At 40.9% G+C, this 18,811-nt stretch overlaps 1 protein-coding gene across 2 annotated transcripts in view; it reads left to right on the forward strand.

The window, feature by feature from the left end:
• Vopp1 (VOPP1 WW domain binding protein) overlaps positions 1–18,549 on the forward strand; it is a 77,399-nt gene extending 58,850 nt beyond the window's left edge. For both annotated transcript variants that reach the window (XM_060373958.1, XM_060373957.1), the window contains 2 exons: positions 10,252–10,388; positions 16,200–18,549. In XM_060373958.1, coding sequence (XP_060229941.1) covers positions 10,252–10,388; positions 16,200–16,390 — 328 coding nt within the window. In that variant the 3' untranslated portion in view covers positions 16,391–18,549. The remainder of the gene's footprint in view (positions 1–10,251; positions 10,389–16,199) is intronic.
• Positions 18,550–18,811: the final 262 nt, after the last annotated feature.

The following is an 18,811-nucleotide window of genomic DNA, read 5'->3' on the forward strand; positions in this document are numbered from 1 at the left end:
CTCACAAAACAGTGAACCTCTCTAATCTTCCTGAAGAATACTCCAGACACCAGAGAAGGACGGACCCAGGCTGAAGTACAGACTCCAGGAACAAACAGTGAAGGTTACAGATAAGCAGATGGCCAGAGAAAGGTCTGCAAAAGAACACATCCCACAAAAATCATCATGACTTCACCAGCAAGCTGCAAAATCAATGGATATTTCAATTCATCAGAAACACAGAAAAATGACTTTAAAGCTATGCTTATCCACTTATTAAAGGCACATAAAGAGGAAACAAACAAATTTCTCAAAGAAATAGCCACACAAATGGAGGCAAATAAAAAGGAAATGAACAAAGCTCTCAAAAAAGTACAGACAAATATAGCTAAACAAATACAGGCACAAGTAGAGGCACAATTAGTGGCATATAGAGAGAAAACGAACAAAAAAATAGAGAAACAGGAATCCACATTCAAACAGATAAAGGAAATGGTGCAAGGAATGAAAACAGAATTAGAATCAATAAAGAAAACACAAACAGAGAAAACCCTGGAGCTGGAGAACTGAGAGAAAAGATCAGGAACCACAAAGATAAGCATCACCAATAGAATAGAAAAGAGGGAAGACAGAATCTCAGGTGCTGAAGACTTACTTGCTGAAATTGATACTTCTCTCAAAGAAAAAGTAAACTCCGAGAAGTCCCAAACATAAAACATACAAGAAATCAAGAACTCCATGGAAAGGCAAAATCTAAGAATACTATAAATAGATGAAAAAGAAAATTCCAGGCCCCAAGCCATTTTTAAGAAAATCGTAGAAGAAAATTTTCCTAACTTAAGAAAGAGATTTCCATAAAGGTACAAGAGGCCTACAGAATAACAAATAGACTAGACCAGAAAAGAACTCTTCATATCACATCATAGTCAAAACACCAAAACTACAGAACAAAGAAAAAAATATTGAAGGCAGCAAGGGAAAAAGGCCAAGTAACATATAAAGGTAGACCTATCAGAATCACACCAGATTTCTCATCAGAAACAATGAAAGCCAGAAGGACCTGGGTAGATGTCATGCAGACTTCAAGAGACCACAGATGCCAACCCAGACTACTCTACCCAGCAAAGCTTTCAATCTACATAGATGGTGAAAGCAAAATATTCCATGACAAAACTAAGTTTAAACAATATCTATACAGCAAACCAGCCCTACAGAAGATACTAGAAGGAAAACACCAATCCAACGAAAACAACTACATCCAAGAAAACATAGGATAGAGATGAATTTCACAACAAAAATTACAAGAAAACAAGCAATGAATCACAGTAACAACACCAACTCCACAATAAAAGGAACTAACATTCATTGGTCACTAGTACCTATCAACATCAGTGGACTAAACTCTCCAATAAAAAGACACAGACTAACAGAATGGTTGCAGGAATCAGGATCCAACTGCTGCTGGATTCTGCTGCTTCCAAGAAACATGCCTCTGCAATAAAGATGAACACTACCTCAGAGTAAAGGGCTGGAAAAAATGTTTTTCAAGCAAATGGACCCAGAAAGCAAGCTAGGGTAGCTATCCTAATATCTAATAAAATAGATTTTCAACCAAAATTAATCAAAAAAGATGAGGAATGGCACTTCATTCTCAACAAAGGAAAAATCCACCAGGAGGATATTACAAGTCTGAATATCTATGCCCCCAATACAAGAGCGCCTACATTTGTAAATGAAACATTATTAAACTGAAATCATGCATTGATCCCAACACCTTAATAGTGGGAGGCTTCAATACTCCACTCTCAAAAAGGGACAGATCATCTAGACAGAAGCTAAATAGGGAAATTATGCCACTTACAGAGGTCCTAAAACTAATGGACCTAATAGATGTCTACAGAACTTTTCACCCAAACACCAAAGAATTTACCTTTTTTTTCAGTACCTCATGGAACCTTTTCCAAAGTAGACCCTATAGCTGGTCACAAAACAAGCCTCATCAGATACAAGATGATTAAATTAATCCCTTGTATTTTATCTGACCACCATGGACTAAAGCTGTACCTCAACAACAACAGAAATAACAAAAAGCCTACACGCACACGGAAACTGAATAACTCCCTACTCATTGACAGCTGGGTTAGGGAAGAAATGAAGAAAGAAATTAAAGACTTCCTAGAATTCAATGTAAATGAAGGCACAACATACCCAGACTTATGGGACACAATGAAAGCAGTGCTAAGAGGAAAATTCCACTAAGTGCCTTCAAGAAGAAATTTGAAACATCTCATACAAACAACTTAATGGCCCACCTGAAAGTCTTAGAAAAAAAGAAGCAGACATACCGAATAGGAGTAGAAGGCTGCAAATAATCAAATTCAGGGCTGAAATAAAAAAATTAAAATTGAATAAAACTATTCAAAGAATCAATGAAACGAAGAGCTGGTTCTTTAAGATAATCAAGAAGATAGACAAACCCTTAGGCAAACTAACTAAAAGCCAGAGAGAAACTATCCAAATCAGCAAAATTAGAAATAAAAGGGTGACACTGAGGAAATCCAAACAATCATTAGGTCTTACTTCAAAAGCCTAAAAATTTGAAAATCTAAAGGAAATGGACAATTTTCTTCATAGATTCCATTTACCAAAATTAAATCAAGATCAGGTAGAAAGATTGAATAGTCCTATATCCCCCAAGGAAATAAAAGCAGTCATCAAAGGTCACCCTTTGAAAAAAAAAGCCCAGGGCCATATGGTTTCAGCATAGAATTGTACCAGACCTTCAAAGAAGTGGTAACTCCAATTCTCTTCAAATTATTCCACAAAATTGAAACAGAATGAACATTTACAATCTCATTCTCTGAAGCCACAATCACCTTGATACCTAAACCAAAGACCCAACTAAAAGAGAGAACTTCAGACCTATCTCTCTTATGAACAATGATGCCAAAATACTCAATAAAATACTAGCAAACTGAATCCAAGAACATATAAAAGATAGCATCCACTATGACCAAGTAGCCTTCATCCCAGGTATGCAGGGGTGGTTCGATATACAGAAATCCATCAATGTAATATAAACAAACTGAAGAAGAAAGACCACATGATCATCTCCTTAGATGCTGAAAAAGCATTTGACAAAATCCAACACCCCTTGATGTTTAAAGTCTTGGAGAGATCAGGAATACACGGCACATACCTAAATATAGTAAAGGCAATATACAGCAAGCCTATATCCACCATCAAACTAAACAGAGAGAAAATTAAATCAATCCCACTGAAATCAGGGACAAGGCAAGGGCACACTCTCTCCATATCTCTTCAACATAGTTCTTGAAGTCCTACCTAGAGCAATAAGACAATTAAAGGAGGCCAAGGGGATACAAATTAGAAAGGAAGAAGTCAAAGTATCACTATTTGCAGATGATATGATAGTATACCTGAGTGACCCCAAAAATTCTACCAGGGAACTCCTACAGCTGATAAACACCTTCAGCAAAGTGGCTGGATACAAAATTAACTCAAAAAAATCAGAAGCCCTTCTGTATAACAAAGACAAATGGGATGAGAAAGAAATTAGGGAAACAACACCCTTAACAATAGCCACTAATAACATAAAGTACCTTGGTGTGACTCTAACTGAAGTGAAAGACTTGTTTGAAAAAAAACTTCAAGGCTCTTAATAAAGAAATTGAAGACAATGTCAGAGATGGAAAGATCTCCCATTCTCATGGATTGGTAGGATTAACATAGTGAAAATGGCCATCCTGCCAAAAACAATCTAGAGATTCAATTCCGTTCCCATCAAAATTCTTTATAGACCTTGAAAAAACAATTCTCAACTTCATATGGAAAAACAAAAAACAAACAAACAAACAAAAACCCAGAATTTCCAAAACAGTATACCTAAAGAAGCTAAACAAGAAGGAGGACCCAGGGTAAGATGATCAATCCTCACTTAGAAAGACAAATGGGATGGACATTGGAAGAAAGAGAAAACAAGAAAGAGGACAGGAGCCTACAAGGGAGGGCCTCTGCAAGGCTCTGCAATAAAAGATCTTCTGGAGGTATCTCCATTTCTGGTCTTAACTTGTAATAACAATACTAAAAACAGCATGGTACTGACATAGAAACTGACTGGTAGATCAATGTAATCAAACAGAGGACCCTGAAATAAATCTCCACACTTATGGACACCTGATTTTTGACAAAGATGCCAAAACCATTCAATGGGAAAAATCTCAGCATTTGCCTTGATACCCTGCAGAGTAGAGCTTTTCAGAGGGGACACGTGATTTGGCAGTATCTCACAAGCCTTGCTTTTACAAGGTTGGAGTGCCAGCCGCAGAAGCATTCATCATGTTATTAGAATTCCAATTATTACTCAAGTTACAACTGAAGGTATAGCCAGAGTGCCTGGAAATGGAGTCTGAAGGGTCATAGTCAAAATACAAATGCTCCTGGGGCCTGATCCATACATTTCCTCGCAGTAAACCTTCCTTGGCTAAGATTCTGTGTCTGTGTCAACCACATATCTTTTACATCTCCTGAAAGAGACAGTTTTTCAGTAGATAGTAACTGTTAGATTGAGATCTATGGACACAGCTTGGAAGTAAAGAAAGAAGACAGACACTCATTAGAATAATTGAAGAACACCAGTCATTCTGCAGGAGTGGAGACTGTGCATATGGCAGAGGGGCTTTGGGGTATAAGGGAGGAGAAAGGAGAACTTTGGGGATTGTAAGATTATATGTTCAGGTCCATTACCCTGCAGCCTCCAAGTGGTTGCGACCAGCAGGGGCTGGTATGTTGCTCTCCTTATCAAGAGCTTCCTGGACCCCAATGGGCCACAGGTGTTATAAGTTAAAGCAACTTTACTATCTGGAGCATCTCAGTCATCTGAGGCTTTTAGGTCATTTGCCCTTCAGCAGCAAGCTTGTCATTGTATGGGAGTACTCTTCAGAGAGTGCACAAAGCTTCTTAAAAATTATTATTTATTTTTATTTTATGTGCATTGGTGTTATCCCTGTATGTATGTCAGTGTGAGACTATCATATCCTGAAGTTACAGACAGTTGTAACTGTAATTTAACCTGGGTCCTCTGGAAGAACAGTCAAGTGCTCTTAACTGCTGAGCTGTTGCTCCATTCCTGCACAAAACTTCTAATGCCAGGAATTTGGGGGGAAAAAGAACTAAAGCTTCTGGGCAGCTTTTCAGTGAGGTTGTGCCCAGCATGATGGGGTAAGTGTTTCATGGAGAAGAGGTCTGGGGGCTGAGTGAGAGAAAAGGTGAATGAAATGTTTCTTCTCTTAGAAAGAAAATTATCTATCTATCTATCTATCTATCTATCTATCTATCTATCTATCTATCTATCTATCTACCTACCTACCTACCTATCTATTCTCTCATATATTACATCCCAACCACAGTTTCCCCTCCCTCCTCTCCTCCTAGTCCCTTCCCACACACCCCTTCCCCCCTTTCCCCTAGGTCTACTCCTCCTCTGTTTCCCTTCAGATAAGAGCAGGCCTCACAGGGATGTCAACCAAACATTGAATAACAAGTTACAGTAAGACTAGGTACTACCCTTCCTCTTAAGGCTGGAAGAGACAACCCAGTGGGAGGAAACGGGTCCCCAAAACAGGCAAAACAGTCAAAGATAGCCCCCACTCCCACTGTTAGGACTACCATAGGAATGCCTGGCTACATAACCATAACATGCATGCAGAGGACCGAAGTTAGACCCCTACAGGCTTCTTGGTTATCAGTTCACTCTGTGAGTGCTTATGAGCCCTGCTTAGTTGTCTCCTACAGTCATTCCTACCCCTCTTCTGTGGAGTTTCCCTGGCTCTGCGTAGTCTCTGGCTCTTAGTCTCTGCCTCTGCTCCCATCAGCTTCTTGATGAAGCCTTTCTGATGATGATTGTGCTGGCTGTAGTACCGTAGTTTGGAGGAGAATGCTTTTAAGAGATCCTTCCAGCTGTAAAATCTTAAGCCTGGGTTTGAATGAAATTGTCACAGTTTAGAATGGTGTCTGTTTGTAGTCTTCATTAGCATTGCAAAGTACATGTTGCCAAATGGAAAAGATAGGTAGGGATAGTTGTATAAATGAGACTGCTCCTGGAGGTGCCCATACCCTCCAGGATTGGATCCAGGTAACAGGGTCTTGTATTGTCACTGCTAGTCACCAGGATGTTGCAGAATGGAGAACTGCCTCCATTAAAAGAGGAGTCCACTGATAGGGGAGGTCCTCCTCCACTTCCATCTGATCCTAGCCTATCAGGTCTCATCAGGTCAGGCAGCATTATCTTCCTCTGTGGCCTGGCAAGGCTGCTTCCCCCTCGGGTAGGTGGTCAAAGAGCCAGCCACTGAGTTCATGTCAGACACAGTCCCTGTTCCCCTTACTAGAGAAACCACTTGGAGTACTGAGCTGCCATGGGCTACATCTCTGCAGGGGTTCTAGATTATATCCATGAATGGGTCCTTGGTTGGAGTATCATCTCAGAAATGACCCCTGTGCCCAGATTTTTTGGTTCTGTTGCTCTCCTTGTGGAGCTCTTGTCCCCTCCAGGTCTTCTTTCATAAGATTCCCTGTATTCTGCCCAAAGTTTGGTTATTAATCTCAGCATCTGCTTTGATACACTGCTGGATACAGTCTTTCAGAGGCCCTCTGTGGCAGGCTCCTATCCTGTTTCCTGTTTTCTCCTTCTTCCAATGTCCATCCCATTTGTCTTTCTGAGTGAAGATTGATCATCTAACCCAGGGTCCTCCTTCTTGCTTAGCTTCTTTCGGTGTACAGATTTTAGTATGTTTGGGGAGGGAGGGTGGGATTGGGAGGGAATGAGGGAGGGGGCTACCACTGGGATATAAAGTGAATAAACTGTAATTAATATAAAAATTAAAAATTAAACAAAGTCTACCAAAAGAGGGCTTTAAAAGTCAAGTGTCAACTGGAACTGCTTAGTGACAGTGAGATCCTTGAACAAAAGTAGCCATGTTAAAGGCCAGCCTATAAAATAGTGGGGTCTACAGTGTTTCTCTTAAAAGAAATAAAAAAAGGGGGGGTTGAAAAATCAAACTTAATTAAAGGAACTGGATTCCTTCTGACTTTAGAAAATGAAAACAGCTTTTCTCAATCAGTTCTTAGGAAGCTTCCCAATTATGCTGCCCAACAGAAGAAACTACAGTGGGCAGCCTGCCTGTGGATCATAATCTTGTGAAGATGGTGATTCTCATTAATTGCCATGACTCTTGCCCTGCCGGCATGAAGTTCATTTTCCTGGCCCCGTGTCAGCCTCCCTTTTAGGAGTAAACCCTCAAGGCTAATATTTCAGGAAGGAACAGATCAGTTACTGTGTGATATCAAAGCTACAAGTTGGTCTCCTGGCAAGTGCCTCTGTCCTATCTTTGATTCAGAGTGTGAGGTGCAGTGCCATTTTTTTCATCTAGGAGAAAAAAGTTTCATTTGCAGTATGACTGCTGTCATGGCCTTTTCTAATGGTGAATACCATCTCAGAGGACTTATTTGCAAACCAAAGAGGTCTGGGGGAGTGACCAGCAGAACCATTTGAAGAAGTTAATCACTAGGCTTTAGGTAACCATACTTAGATATGTACTGTGGGACTTAACTTTGAAGTTAAGACAGTTAGCTAAAAGAGGCAAGTCCAGCTGGGCCTGGTGGTACTGACTGTTGGGAGCTGTGACTCAGCGGTCTGCTTTGATATTTAAATCTCGGTGGAGAGATGGCTTTTAGGAGGCCTTTACTAACAGCAGAGGAGAATTTTGCAAGTCCATCTCCTTTTGTTTGTGCAAACAGGTGGATAGCTTGTGAGGGTTACACCTCTTCCTCAGGCTCCTTGTGCAGATTAACCTATTGTTCTGAGATGTTTTACTGGCTAAATAAAGTGGTCAGAAGGCTGGAGGCAGAGGAGGAGGCAGAGTCTTGAGACTTGCTGCTTGCTGCTTGCTGCTGCAGCCTGCCGTTTGCTGTGGCTGTCGAGTCTGGACCTTTAAAAAGTTTCCTGTGTGTTGTGTGTTTATTTTATTAATATTAATCCTCACTCCCAACTCAAGAACCAGCTGGCTCCGGCAACTGACCTATAATCTCAGCTGCCTAAGAGACTAAATCAAGAGAGTTATGTGTTCAAAACCTGCATGGATTTCAAAGTACATTAAAGCCAGCTTGAGCAAGCTAATAAGACCCTACCTTAAAGTTTAAAAAAAAAAATGTAAAAAGTGCTGGGGATATAGGCCTAATATAGATGGGGAAAGAGTGGTAGAGGGAAGAGAGAAAAGAAAGACAGACACACACATGAATATACACACACAGTCAGAGAGAGACTGTCCGCTTTGTAATTCTAGCATTCCTGCTGATGAGTTTACTTTCCCAAACTTCTGAATGCACTTCCCAAAGACCAGCCAGAGCCATCTCTTGCATCCCTCCACTGAGCTTTCCCTGCTCTAGCTCTCTTTCCCTGTGTCATTCAGACTTCCTGTTCTTCCTCCTTAATGTATCTCACTCCTCTCTTCTTTTAGAATCTAGGTCAAATATGGCTGGAAGAGAATATTTGCCCATTCTTATGTGCAATAGATAATCTTTGTGTAAACCTCTCAGTACACTAACTTATACCCTTAAAGTAAAGTGGTGAATTCTGATACAGATAATATATCATACAGGTCTATTCTTCCAATCTTCATTTTTCTTTCTTATCACTTGTATACATTCGCCATTCAGTTTTCCCCTCTTCTATTAAAAATTAAGTTCTCTGAGGGGTGGGGAAGTGACTCACCTACTGTCTTAGGGTTTCTACTGCTCTGATAAAACACCATGACTAATACATCATGGCAGAGAGGAAGGGATTTATTTCATCTTACAACTTTCAGGCCACTCTCCATCGCTGAGGGAAGTCAGGGCAGGAATGGAAGCAGAAGCTATGAAGGAGCACTGCTTACTGGTTTGCTCCTCGTGGAGCTTTCTTATGTAGCCCAGGTCCAAGTGCCAGAGATGGTGCTGCGCACAGTGCGCCTGGCCCTCCCACATCAGTCAAGGCAATGACCCACACCTTCCTACAGGGAATCAAATAACATCCCTTCTTCCAAGATATGTCTCAGTTTGTGTCAAATTGGCAAAAAACCAACCAGCACACATACATTCCTTCCTGTTGGGTTGGGGACACCAAAGGTGTGGAACAGTTATTTGTTGCATCAATAATAATTTAAGAGAAAGAACATGAAGACTGTAATTTCAGCCTTTTCCTGAGTCATTTCTGCATGTGTCTGTTTTAAACTTCTGCTCAACATTCCAAGATTATCTGGAAAGTTTCTGTTGGACACTTAGCCGTATTACTACTCTCAAAGGTACTATCACATGCTCTTGTCTTAAACTTTTTTTTTTTTTGACACGTTGTCTGGTGCCATTGGCTATAACCAACCCTGCTCTGTGCTCATCTCATACAAGGCCCAGAGTATGGGCATGTTATATGAGGTTCTAGTAAGTTTCATGGGCCAGAGATAGGCAAGAATTTATCAGTTTTTTGCCTGGCATTTCCTTTTAGTGATGATCTACTAGTAAATGAGAATCTTAGATTGTTTGGACCAATGTCTTATCTGTAAAGCACTCACTACCCTTGCCTGTTAGATGTTAGGATCAACATGTGGACAGTGATCAGCAGTGTTTTCATCCTCTATTTTTTTTTTTAATCTTTTCCTATTTTGCTGACTGTTTTCCCTCTCCCTATACGTCCCTGGTAATTAAGCATGTGCTCCAGGTGCCTTTTTAAAATTTCTCAGTGTTCACTTCGTAAAGTAGAAAGGTGTTAAGATGGATAAATGTGCATTTTGTGGTTTTGAAGTGAAAATTGGAAATGTGGAAATAATAACAAAGACTGGATTTGGCAGCATCTCCTAAAATCCTGTTTGGTCAGTAGTCCTCTGAAACCAATCATTTGTAGCCACTATGATACAGAATTTTTAGCAAGCATCTTACTGTTAATGGCTTCTATTTTGGGGACACCTCAGAGGTTTTCAGAGTGAGTATCTCACTGGTGTTTTCCACAGGAGGAATGTCCCAGATTGAAGCAGTCCAGAGTGAACCCAGGCTAGTCGCATGCCCTCCTGGCTGGAGACTTCTCACAGCTTGCTGGATCTCTGTGCCTCGCCAATGAGGAGTGCTGTTCTGAGGCCCCAGAGAATCTTTGGGCATTTTTGTCACAGTTCTGGAGCCTGGCTTCAGCCTGTGGCTTGAACTCTGGGCTCATGTCCGTGTTTCTTGCAGGTTCCTGCTGATGATGGGCGTGCTGTTCTGCTGTGGAGCTGGTTTCTTCATCCGCCGGCGCATGTATCCACCACCACTTATTGACGAGCCCACATTCAATGTGTCCTACACCAGGCAGCCACCAAATCCTGCTCCAGGTCAGCCAGCCACATCCTTATCTGTCCTCCTTAGAGTATGTGGGACCTCTTCACTCCTCCTATATTGCCATAGAATATGCTAGAAGAGATAAATCAAGCTATTTGGTCATTTAAGTTCTGATGACCAACTTTATTGTTTGTTCCTGCTGGTAGCAATGTAATATATTATACTTCAGGTGTATTATCTCATGGTGTTATATTGTTATTGATTATCCTGTGTGAAGGATACATGGTTTATATATGCATACAAACATTTTCCATTTTCTTTATAAAGCTAGTTCATATATGAAATTTTTATAAACAGATAGTAATAACCCTACCATTCTTAATCCATCTGGAGCAAATATTATTTTATTAGATCATAATTGATTTGATATTATATGATTGCTGGTGAATTTTCTAAATTTTGTTTTGCCTTTAAAAAAAGTACTCAGTAAGTGTATTGTGTGCCTAGTCTGAATACTCATGATCTACTGCATACGTATAGTACAGTACAGTATAGTACAGTATAGTTAGTATACGTTGTAGTGGAGGCCATGATGATTTCACAGATGCTATTCTCAGACTCATTGTGTATACAGTGAAGAAGCACAGTGTTTACTTTGTTTTCAGTCATGGATTAAAGTAGAATATAGAAGTAGGAGGGTTGAATATGAAGGGATAATGTAGCCCACCCTCCATTTTCCTGATGACGTGCTGTTCAAGACACAGAGAGAGACGTGAATGTGTATTTTACCTATCAATACCCTAGGAGCCTTAAACTTTCACTCAAGTTCGGCATCATTTTGTATTCATGTATGAATCTTATTCGTTTTATTGTAGTTTTTCTTTATTTATATTTAAGTTTTGCATGTTTATAAATTGTATGATAAGCACATTCATCAGACCAAATTCCAGCTCTATAGACATCCATATTGGTGATTTTTCCAAAAGCAATTACTTGAAATATTTCAATAGCATGTTCACAAAGCCTAACAACTTCAGACTAGGGTAACTTGCAATTGCCAGCCTTCACTGACTAGTTCTTCATTCAGCAATAGAATCATTAAGATTAATAAACAGAGGAATCAACTTACTGTATTCAAACTTTTAGTGAGAGCAGCATAGGGAAAGCAGCTGGATGCAGCCCACTACAGACTTTTTGCCTGCCACTAGTCTAAGAGCCAAGAGTCAGTCTCTTCTCAGAGACCCCTTCTTACAAGCAAATTTGTTCCCCATCATTTACATTATATGCTCAGTCAAATGATCCCAAGCACTCTTAACATTTGCATCTGGAAACAACCTAGATATCCCTCAATGGAGAAATGGATACAGAAATTGTGGTATATCTACAAAATGGAATACTACTCAGCTATTAAAAACAAGGAAATCATAAAATTTGCAGGCAAGTGGATGGAACAGCGGGTGAGGTAGTGAGGTAACCCAGAAACAGAAAGACTGGTATAGTATGCATTCACTAATAAGCGGATATTAGCCATATAATATAGGCTAGCCATCTACAGACCAAAAGAAGCTAAACACTGAAGAGGACCCTAGGGAGGATGCTTAAATCTCATTCAAAATGGCAAACAAGATGGATACCAGAAGTTGTGGAAGAGAGAAACAGGACAGGAGTCTACTGTAGAGAGACCTCTGAAAGGATCTTATTCTTTTAACTTTGAACTTTGTGCTCTATCAGAAAGTAAAATACAAATTACCACTTAGAACATTAAAACTGGGTTTTAATGTTCACTGGGTTTCATCTGGATTCATCACTCTTGGATAGAGAAAGGACATACAGGACACATGTCCTTCGTGTCTAGTGCTGTCCCGGTATCAGCACTGATGCCTCTCTAATCACCCAAACCAGAACCACTGTGGTAAGCATGTTGCAAAATTAGATTCACACTTTTATCTGTGCAGTTCACCTTGAATGCCCTGTAGCATCTGAGTACTGCCAGAGAGGAATGTATTACAATCACTCACATTTCTCTTTTTTAACAGCAATGAACCTCTTATCAGTGGAATGTTTGGCCTCACTTTGGCTACCCACAGTAAATCAAAAGATCTTACCAAATTTTATTTCAAACCCTTATTTTTCCAGAGAAACATTTACTGCCTGTTTTCATAGTTAATAGTCTCACTGTACTTCTTTCTTTTATGTATTTACCAGAAAGTTAAGAAACAAAAGGAGCATGTAGTTGGAGCTAAAAATTACAATACCCAGTGCTCTGAATGCAGCTGTTAATTAACTTTCCAACACTTGATTTTGTGGAGGAGAGAGGATTACAACTATATCAGCTCTAGTGTTTCATACTAAGTACACATAATGAGTTCCCCAAGCACCCCGTGCTCATAACATGGCTTACACCATAGTGATGTAACCCAAAGCTTTCACACATTTGCCTTCAGTCAGTCCTCCAGATATAAGGGTTTCATATCTGCATATTTAACCAACCACAAGTCAGAAGTATATGAAGAAATGTTATGTTCATTCTGTACATGTATATTTTTTCTTCATATTTCATAAACAATATAGTATTAACTGACATTTGTATAATTCTTATATTGCTTTAGAATCATGAATAATCTAGAGTTGTTTTAATATATATAGAAAGATATTTGTAGGTATTTACTGTGTAACTTGATATCAGGATCTTGAACATCTGAAGATTTAGCTACCTATAAAGAGTTCTGGACCCCAAAGATGTTTATGTTCGGTTACTGTACTGGCTCATTTCCATCAGCTTGACACAATCTAGAATCTTCAGAAGGAGCTTCAATTGAGAAAATGCCTCCATGAGATCTGGCTGTAGGCAAGCTTCAAGGGCATTTTCTTAATTAGTGATGTATAGGGGAAGGACCAGCCCATTGTGGGTGGCGCCATCCCTGGGCTTGTGGTCCTGACTGTGTAAGAAACTAGGCTGAGGAAGTCATGAGGAACACGCCAGTAAGCAGCACTCCTTCATGGCCTCTGCATCAGTTCCTGCCTCCAGGTTCCTGCCTTGTTTGAGTTCCTATCCTGACTGTCTTTGGTGATGAACTGTGATAGGGAAGCATAAGATGAATAAATTCTTTCCTCCCAAACCCTAAGGTAGTTACCAACTATAATAGAGACAAAGTTGGAGTGCTAGGAAACAAAGTGAATTATGAACTTCATCTGGTGCTCAGAATAAGGATGATTAAGTATGAGCATGTACTGAAACTTGGCTGGGGAAGGAATTGCAGACAAGATCAGTGGACGAGACTATCTAGAAGTGACATCTCACCAGCCCCTTTTAAAATGGCCATATAAATTCATGAGCCGTTTCAAATAGCTACTGTTAATCCCAGTGGGTTTAAGAGTCTGTATCAGGAGGTACACAAAGTTTAAAAAATAAAACAGTGCCTGTGAAAACAACAAAGGCTGTTATCTGTCTATTGATTAATCTGCCAGTGGGAAGATGGCAAGGACTAAGGAATACTTAGTGTCCTCCATATTAGGTTTGAATTGTTCTCGTAGAGCTAAACGTGAGGGAGGTGAGGTTTGAAACCTTCCTAGCAGTGTTGCAGACATCATAGGATTGAAAGGATCCCAGTCACAGGAGACATGGATTTAGGTCCTGATGTCTCAACAGTGAGTTGCTATTTGCCCCAAATTCCCTTTTTTTTTTTTTTCTTAAGAATGTAAACTTAGTTGAGCATTATGACACACAGAGACTATATGCCAAGTAAATGGGCACAGATATAGGCACAGATTTTGTGCATTTGTTATGGGACTCCATTTAAAGGACAGAAACTGAATTTATTGGGAATGCACAACAAATGACAAGTGAGGAGAGGTGAGTAGCTGAAGTTCTGAGGAATATATATATTATACAATATATAATTATATATTAATATATATTCAATATATAAACATATATTTATGTCATATATATTTATATATATACACATATACATACATGCATACATACATACTGATTGGGATATGGAAAGCCTGAAGTCCGTGACACCTAGTGTGAGTCACTGTCCCTTTCGCATTCCATTTTCCCCGGCCATGGTCACTCAGATGGTCACTCAGATTAGGCTCCAGGATAAACTGCCTCTTACTCCCCTTGAGAGGAGAGCTGTGTAATTTGTGTCAACACCTCCATGCACCAGTTTTTTTCTGTGCTTCACCTCCTTGAACCTTTATTTTTTTTTCCCAGTTTCAGTCTGTAGTTGTAATCCCGCTTTGTAGATTTGTTCTTTACAGTGGATGTGTGGGTTTCCTCAGATACATTTGTTCTGCTCATATCATTTGTAATGCAGTTGCCTGTACTTCTGAGGGCCTTTTGATCCTGGTGGAATCGTGTGTACATTTGGGAACAGGTCTTTGAAATGTTCTCTCTGAAGTCTGGAGACATCTGCTTAACTTGCCAGCCTTGACCGCATGGCTTTCATACATACATGCAATGACATCTTTCCAACTTTACATCCCTGAGTGTGCATCTCTGCCTCAATCAAAATTGTACCCATATGCTTTCACCTTCATGGGAGCCTGTGTGACTGTTTGGTCAGTGCCTAGGCTCTAGATCTTCCAGCTAACTCAGCAGAACTGTGGCAAAGTCTATATTGTGCACCTCCTCTGAGAACCTCTGTCCCTGGCTGAGCTGTCCCCATTCCTGCCTTGTTGTCTGTCTGGTGAAAGACTTCCGCTCTAGCCACTAGACACCATCTGCTGCTGCTGCCCCTCTAGCCTCAAGCACAGATTTTCCAGCATGCTCAAGTTGTCAAGTTTCTCTACTAAAGGATTTATGTTCTTGACGGCTGTAACTTGCCTGCCTCTTGTGTGTTCTGTTCTGTTTTTTTGTTTTTGTTTTGTTTTGTTTTAATTCTAAATGCATCTCCATGTTCAAATATTTTTATAAAAATTTAAGATATATCCAGCTTGACATTTCCTACAAAATTCATGAGCTCGTACTCCAGTGATAATTTGAGTACTTAACTGTTAGGACATTATAAGCTCAGCCCAATCTTTATCTCTAGCACAGAGACAACAGCCTTCCCTATGTTCACCTGTCACAGGCAATTGGGTCCCCCATCCTCTTCTTCTGGTCCTCTAGAGCAGAAGGCTACGTGTACATGATAGCCATTTCCTTCTGTCACAGAAGAAGCAAGGCATATCTCAGGGAAACTGCCAATTATGCCCAGCATGGTCCTGTAGGAGTTGCCTACCTGCCTGAGAGCTTTGGCCCACCTGGGTGACAGATAATCTTTGTCTTCATAAAACAATACGGGAACGGAGACCTTAGCTTATGTACAGAAAATTTCCAGCAAATTGTGTTCAAATTGTGTGGCTGGGACTCTGATAAATCTGGGCCAAGGGTCAGTAGTACAGGGTTTTTAGGGGATCTTCTTACGGCCAGGGCACAGTGACACCAGCCAGTCAGGCTTCCTCACCTTGACTTAAGCACATACTTCCAGCACATGCTTCACCAGCTTTCTCAGAGCTAGCTGCCTTATTTTCAGCTTCTGGAGTTTGTGCTGGATGCCTGTACCTCTGCAGGATACTCTGTCATCCTTTCATTCTCCTGTACTTTATTGCACTCTGAAGATTCAGGATATTTCAGCAACATGTCTCTCCAGAGGAATTGTGCCCTCTGAGTGTAAAAGCACATGTTTCTCTTGCTTGATGCCAAATTTAGGTGTTTTCTGTCTTGAGAAATGTTCTGTTCCTGAAAGACAGTAATGCAGCGAATAATGGAGGCAGAAGTGAATGATGGGGGTAGAAGGGGTCTGGTAATGTTGAGATGTGCCAGATGGTAGGCTTTTCTCTTTTGCACTCACGTGTGGATATTTGTCTTTCAGGAGTGCAGCAAATGGGGCCGCCATATTACACTGACCCTGGAGGACCCGGGATGAGTCCTGTTGGCAATACTATGGCAATGGCATTCCAGGTCCAGCCCAGTTCATCCCACGGAGGCACAACTTACCCACCCCCTCCTTCCTACTGCAACACACCTCCACCCCCCTACGAACAGGTGGTGAAGGACAAGTAGCAAGATGCTACATGGAAAGCAAAGGGGATGGATAGGCCCTTTTGTGTGTCCTCCCCATCTCTAAGGGCAAACTGCTCTTTGATATTTTCAAAGCAAGCCCAGTTCTCTTTCAAGTTTTTTGTGGAGGACATTTGAATCCACACTGTCTCCTCTGTTGCTTCTGTTTCTGATGTAGTCTGTGCTCTCTGAGAGAGTGTGGCAGCAGTTCCCCAGGGTTGACATTCCCAGGGAGGTCAAGGCAGACCCTTGGGAGAGAGGCTAGAGGAAAAGAAGGTATAGCCTATGTGTCAGGAGGCAGATAGAACAGTCAGGTCGAGATAAGACTCCTATGATGTAGCAGTTGGCAAAGGAGTTCCAAGTGCCACTATCCACTGTCCCAACCCATTATCCTAATTGAAGCTGTGGAGATGTGCTAGGGAGGCCTGTTGACACTGTTCGGTCTCCACTCACCTTTTGAAAACAGGCTTTCCTCTGCAGGAACAGGAAAGACCCAGGTACATGTTGCTTTCACTGCAAGATGAGGGTCAGAACCCAGCTGGACATCTGCAGTTAACTAAAGACGATTAAAGAAGGGAAAGTCTTTAAGTTAGGGGGAATAACTCCCTACTATCTCCAAATGGAAACATCATATTTTATGAGTCATGATCCGGCTTCAGATGTGCATTTATTGTCCTTTGAGATTAGATGGAGAGTGTGAACCCTTCAGGTCACTGCTCAGAGGGCTCTAACCCCCTTCTCTTAGCTGCTTCTGGTGATGGGTTTCATGGCCACTTGTGAGCAGAGGCACACATTAGCCTGGGTAGTTACAGTGACCCTTGATGTGGGAGAGAACAGCCAAAGAAGCCCAGGAAAGCAAGAACAGCATTGCTGAATAAGAACTAGGGTTGTATGTGATCCAAGCAGAGATGTGCCCAGCTCTGAAGAGGGGATGTTTGTGGATAGAAAAGTGGAAACCTGCTTAGTTGCACAGACCACATAATGAAAAGTAGAAAAGGAAGGTGTAGTTAGAGATCCTGTTTCCCAGGTGAGAATCAAAGCTCACCAATAGATTTATAAGTAGTGGAGGGAGTTAACAGTGAGGAGTTTTGTTCCCTTGCATAGTCAGTCATGTTGATGTGTATTTAAACCGAGATTGAAACCTTGTGTAGTAAGAGCAAGGTGGTATTGCTAAGGTGTTTAGGGTATTTATATGTAGTATGATGGGAAGTGGGGCTGCAAGTAAAGGGAATGACAATTTAAATGAACTAGTCAGAGGCTTTTGATAAATTATTACTTGTTGAATTGGGCATTCAAACATCTCTTTTGAGTGGACATGGAGTGTTCTTTACCACCTATAAGATGGGAGAGGCATGGTGTCATTCTCCATTGGGGTATTTATATGAGACGGGTTCGGGAATCAGGACAGTAGCTGTGTGGGCTTAGTTTAAGAACAGAACGCATGGGGACTTGGTAGACAATTTTATAGGAATTCCAGGGAAGGGATGAATACATTTTAAGACAGTTTGGGGACACAGATGCTGCTGCCCGAGTGATTGAGCACTCTTGTGTCTCTGGCTTCCTGCCCCTAGGCCCAGTACACCTCCGTGCTTGGGCCCTTGTTTTAAATAAGAAAACAAAGCACAATATCTGCTGTTTACAGTCAAGAAGACTACATGTCCAAACATTTCCTCTCTCTGTTCCTTTTTAAAACAAAGAAGCACAGAGCTGCCCCTGGGATTGCACCAGGAAACAGCTGAATGAATCAAGGCACTTGATGTTTGTGACTAAATCTTATCTTTTTCATAGCAAATCCTTTTGAAAAAAAACTGATAGGGTTCAGCAATTTTATATTCCAATGCCTGTAAAAGATAAATTTTGTTTGCCATTGAGCCTGCATTGGAATTCCTTCAGCTGTAAACACTGGCAGTGCATATGGAAATTGCACTTCTGGGGGTGTTTCCCAGCATTCTTGCTTTCTTGGGTTTGGTGAGTAATGCTCACCCCTTCCAGCAGCTCCACTATGTATACTGAGGTCCTGTGGAGCAGGTGTGTGGGGACAGATCTGAAGCAGACTTGTGCATGCTTTCTTGGCAACACTTGGATCATGTTTCTTTGTTCTCTTTTGATAGAGTCCTGTTTCCTATGTATGAAAAAAAAAATAAAAGTGGATTATTTGGTCATCTGCTGTGTTTTTTTTTTCCCCCTGGGGAGTAGGAAGGGGGTGGAGATGAAGTTTTTTTTATGAGAAATTATGCACAGTAGATGATGAATTCACATGGAAGGCACAGAAGGGTAGATGATGTCCTTCACTAACTTAGCAGGAAGCTAAATGTTTTCCAGGAATATATGATCTGGTCTCATGACATCTTTTGAAAAATCAGGATAGGAAAAAGTTGCCACAAGCAAGTTGAGAATCAGAATTGTTTACCTCACAGGGAATGC

The sequence above is a fragment of the Meriones unguiculatus genome, chromosome 21 (genome assembly GCF_030254825.1).
Source record: "Meriones unguiculatus strain TT.TT164.6M chromosome 21, Bangor_MerUng_6.1, whole genome shotgun sequence".
In the NCBI taxonomy this organism is placed as follows: domain Eukaryota; kingdom Metazoa; phylum Chordata; class Mammalia; order Rodentia; family Muridae; genus Meriones; species Meriones unguiculatus.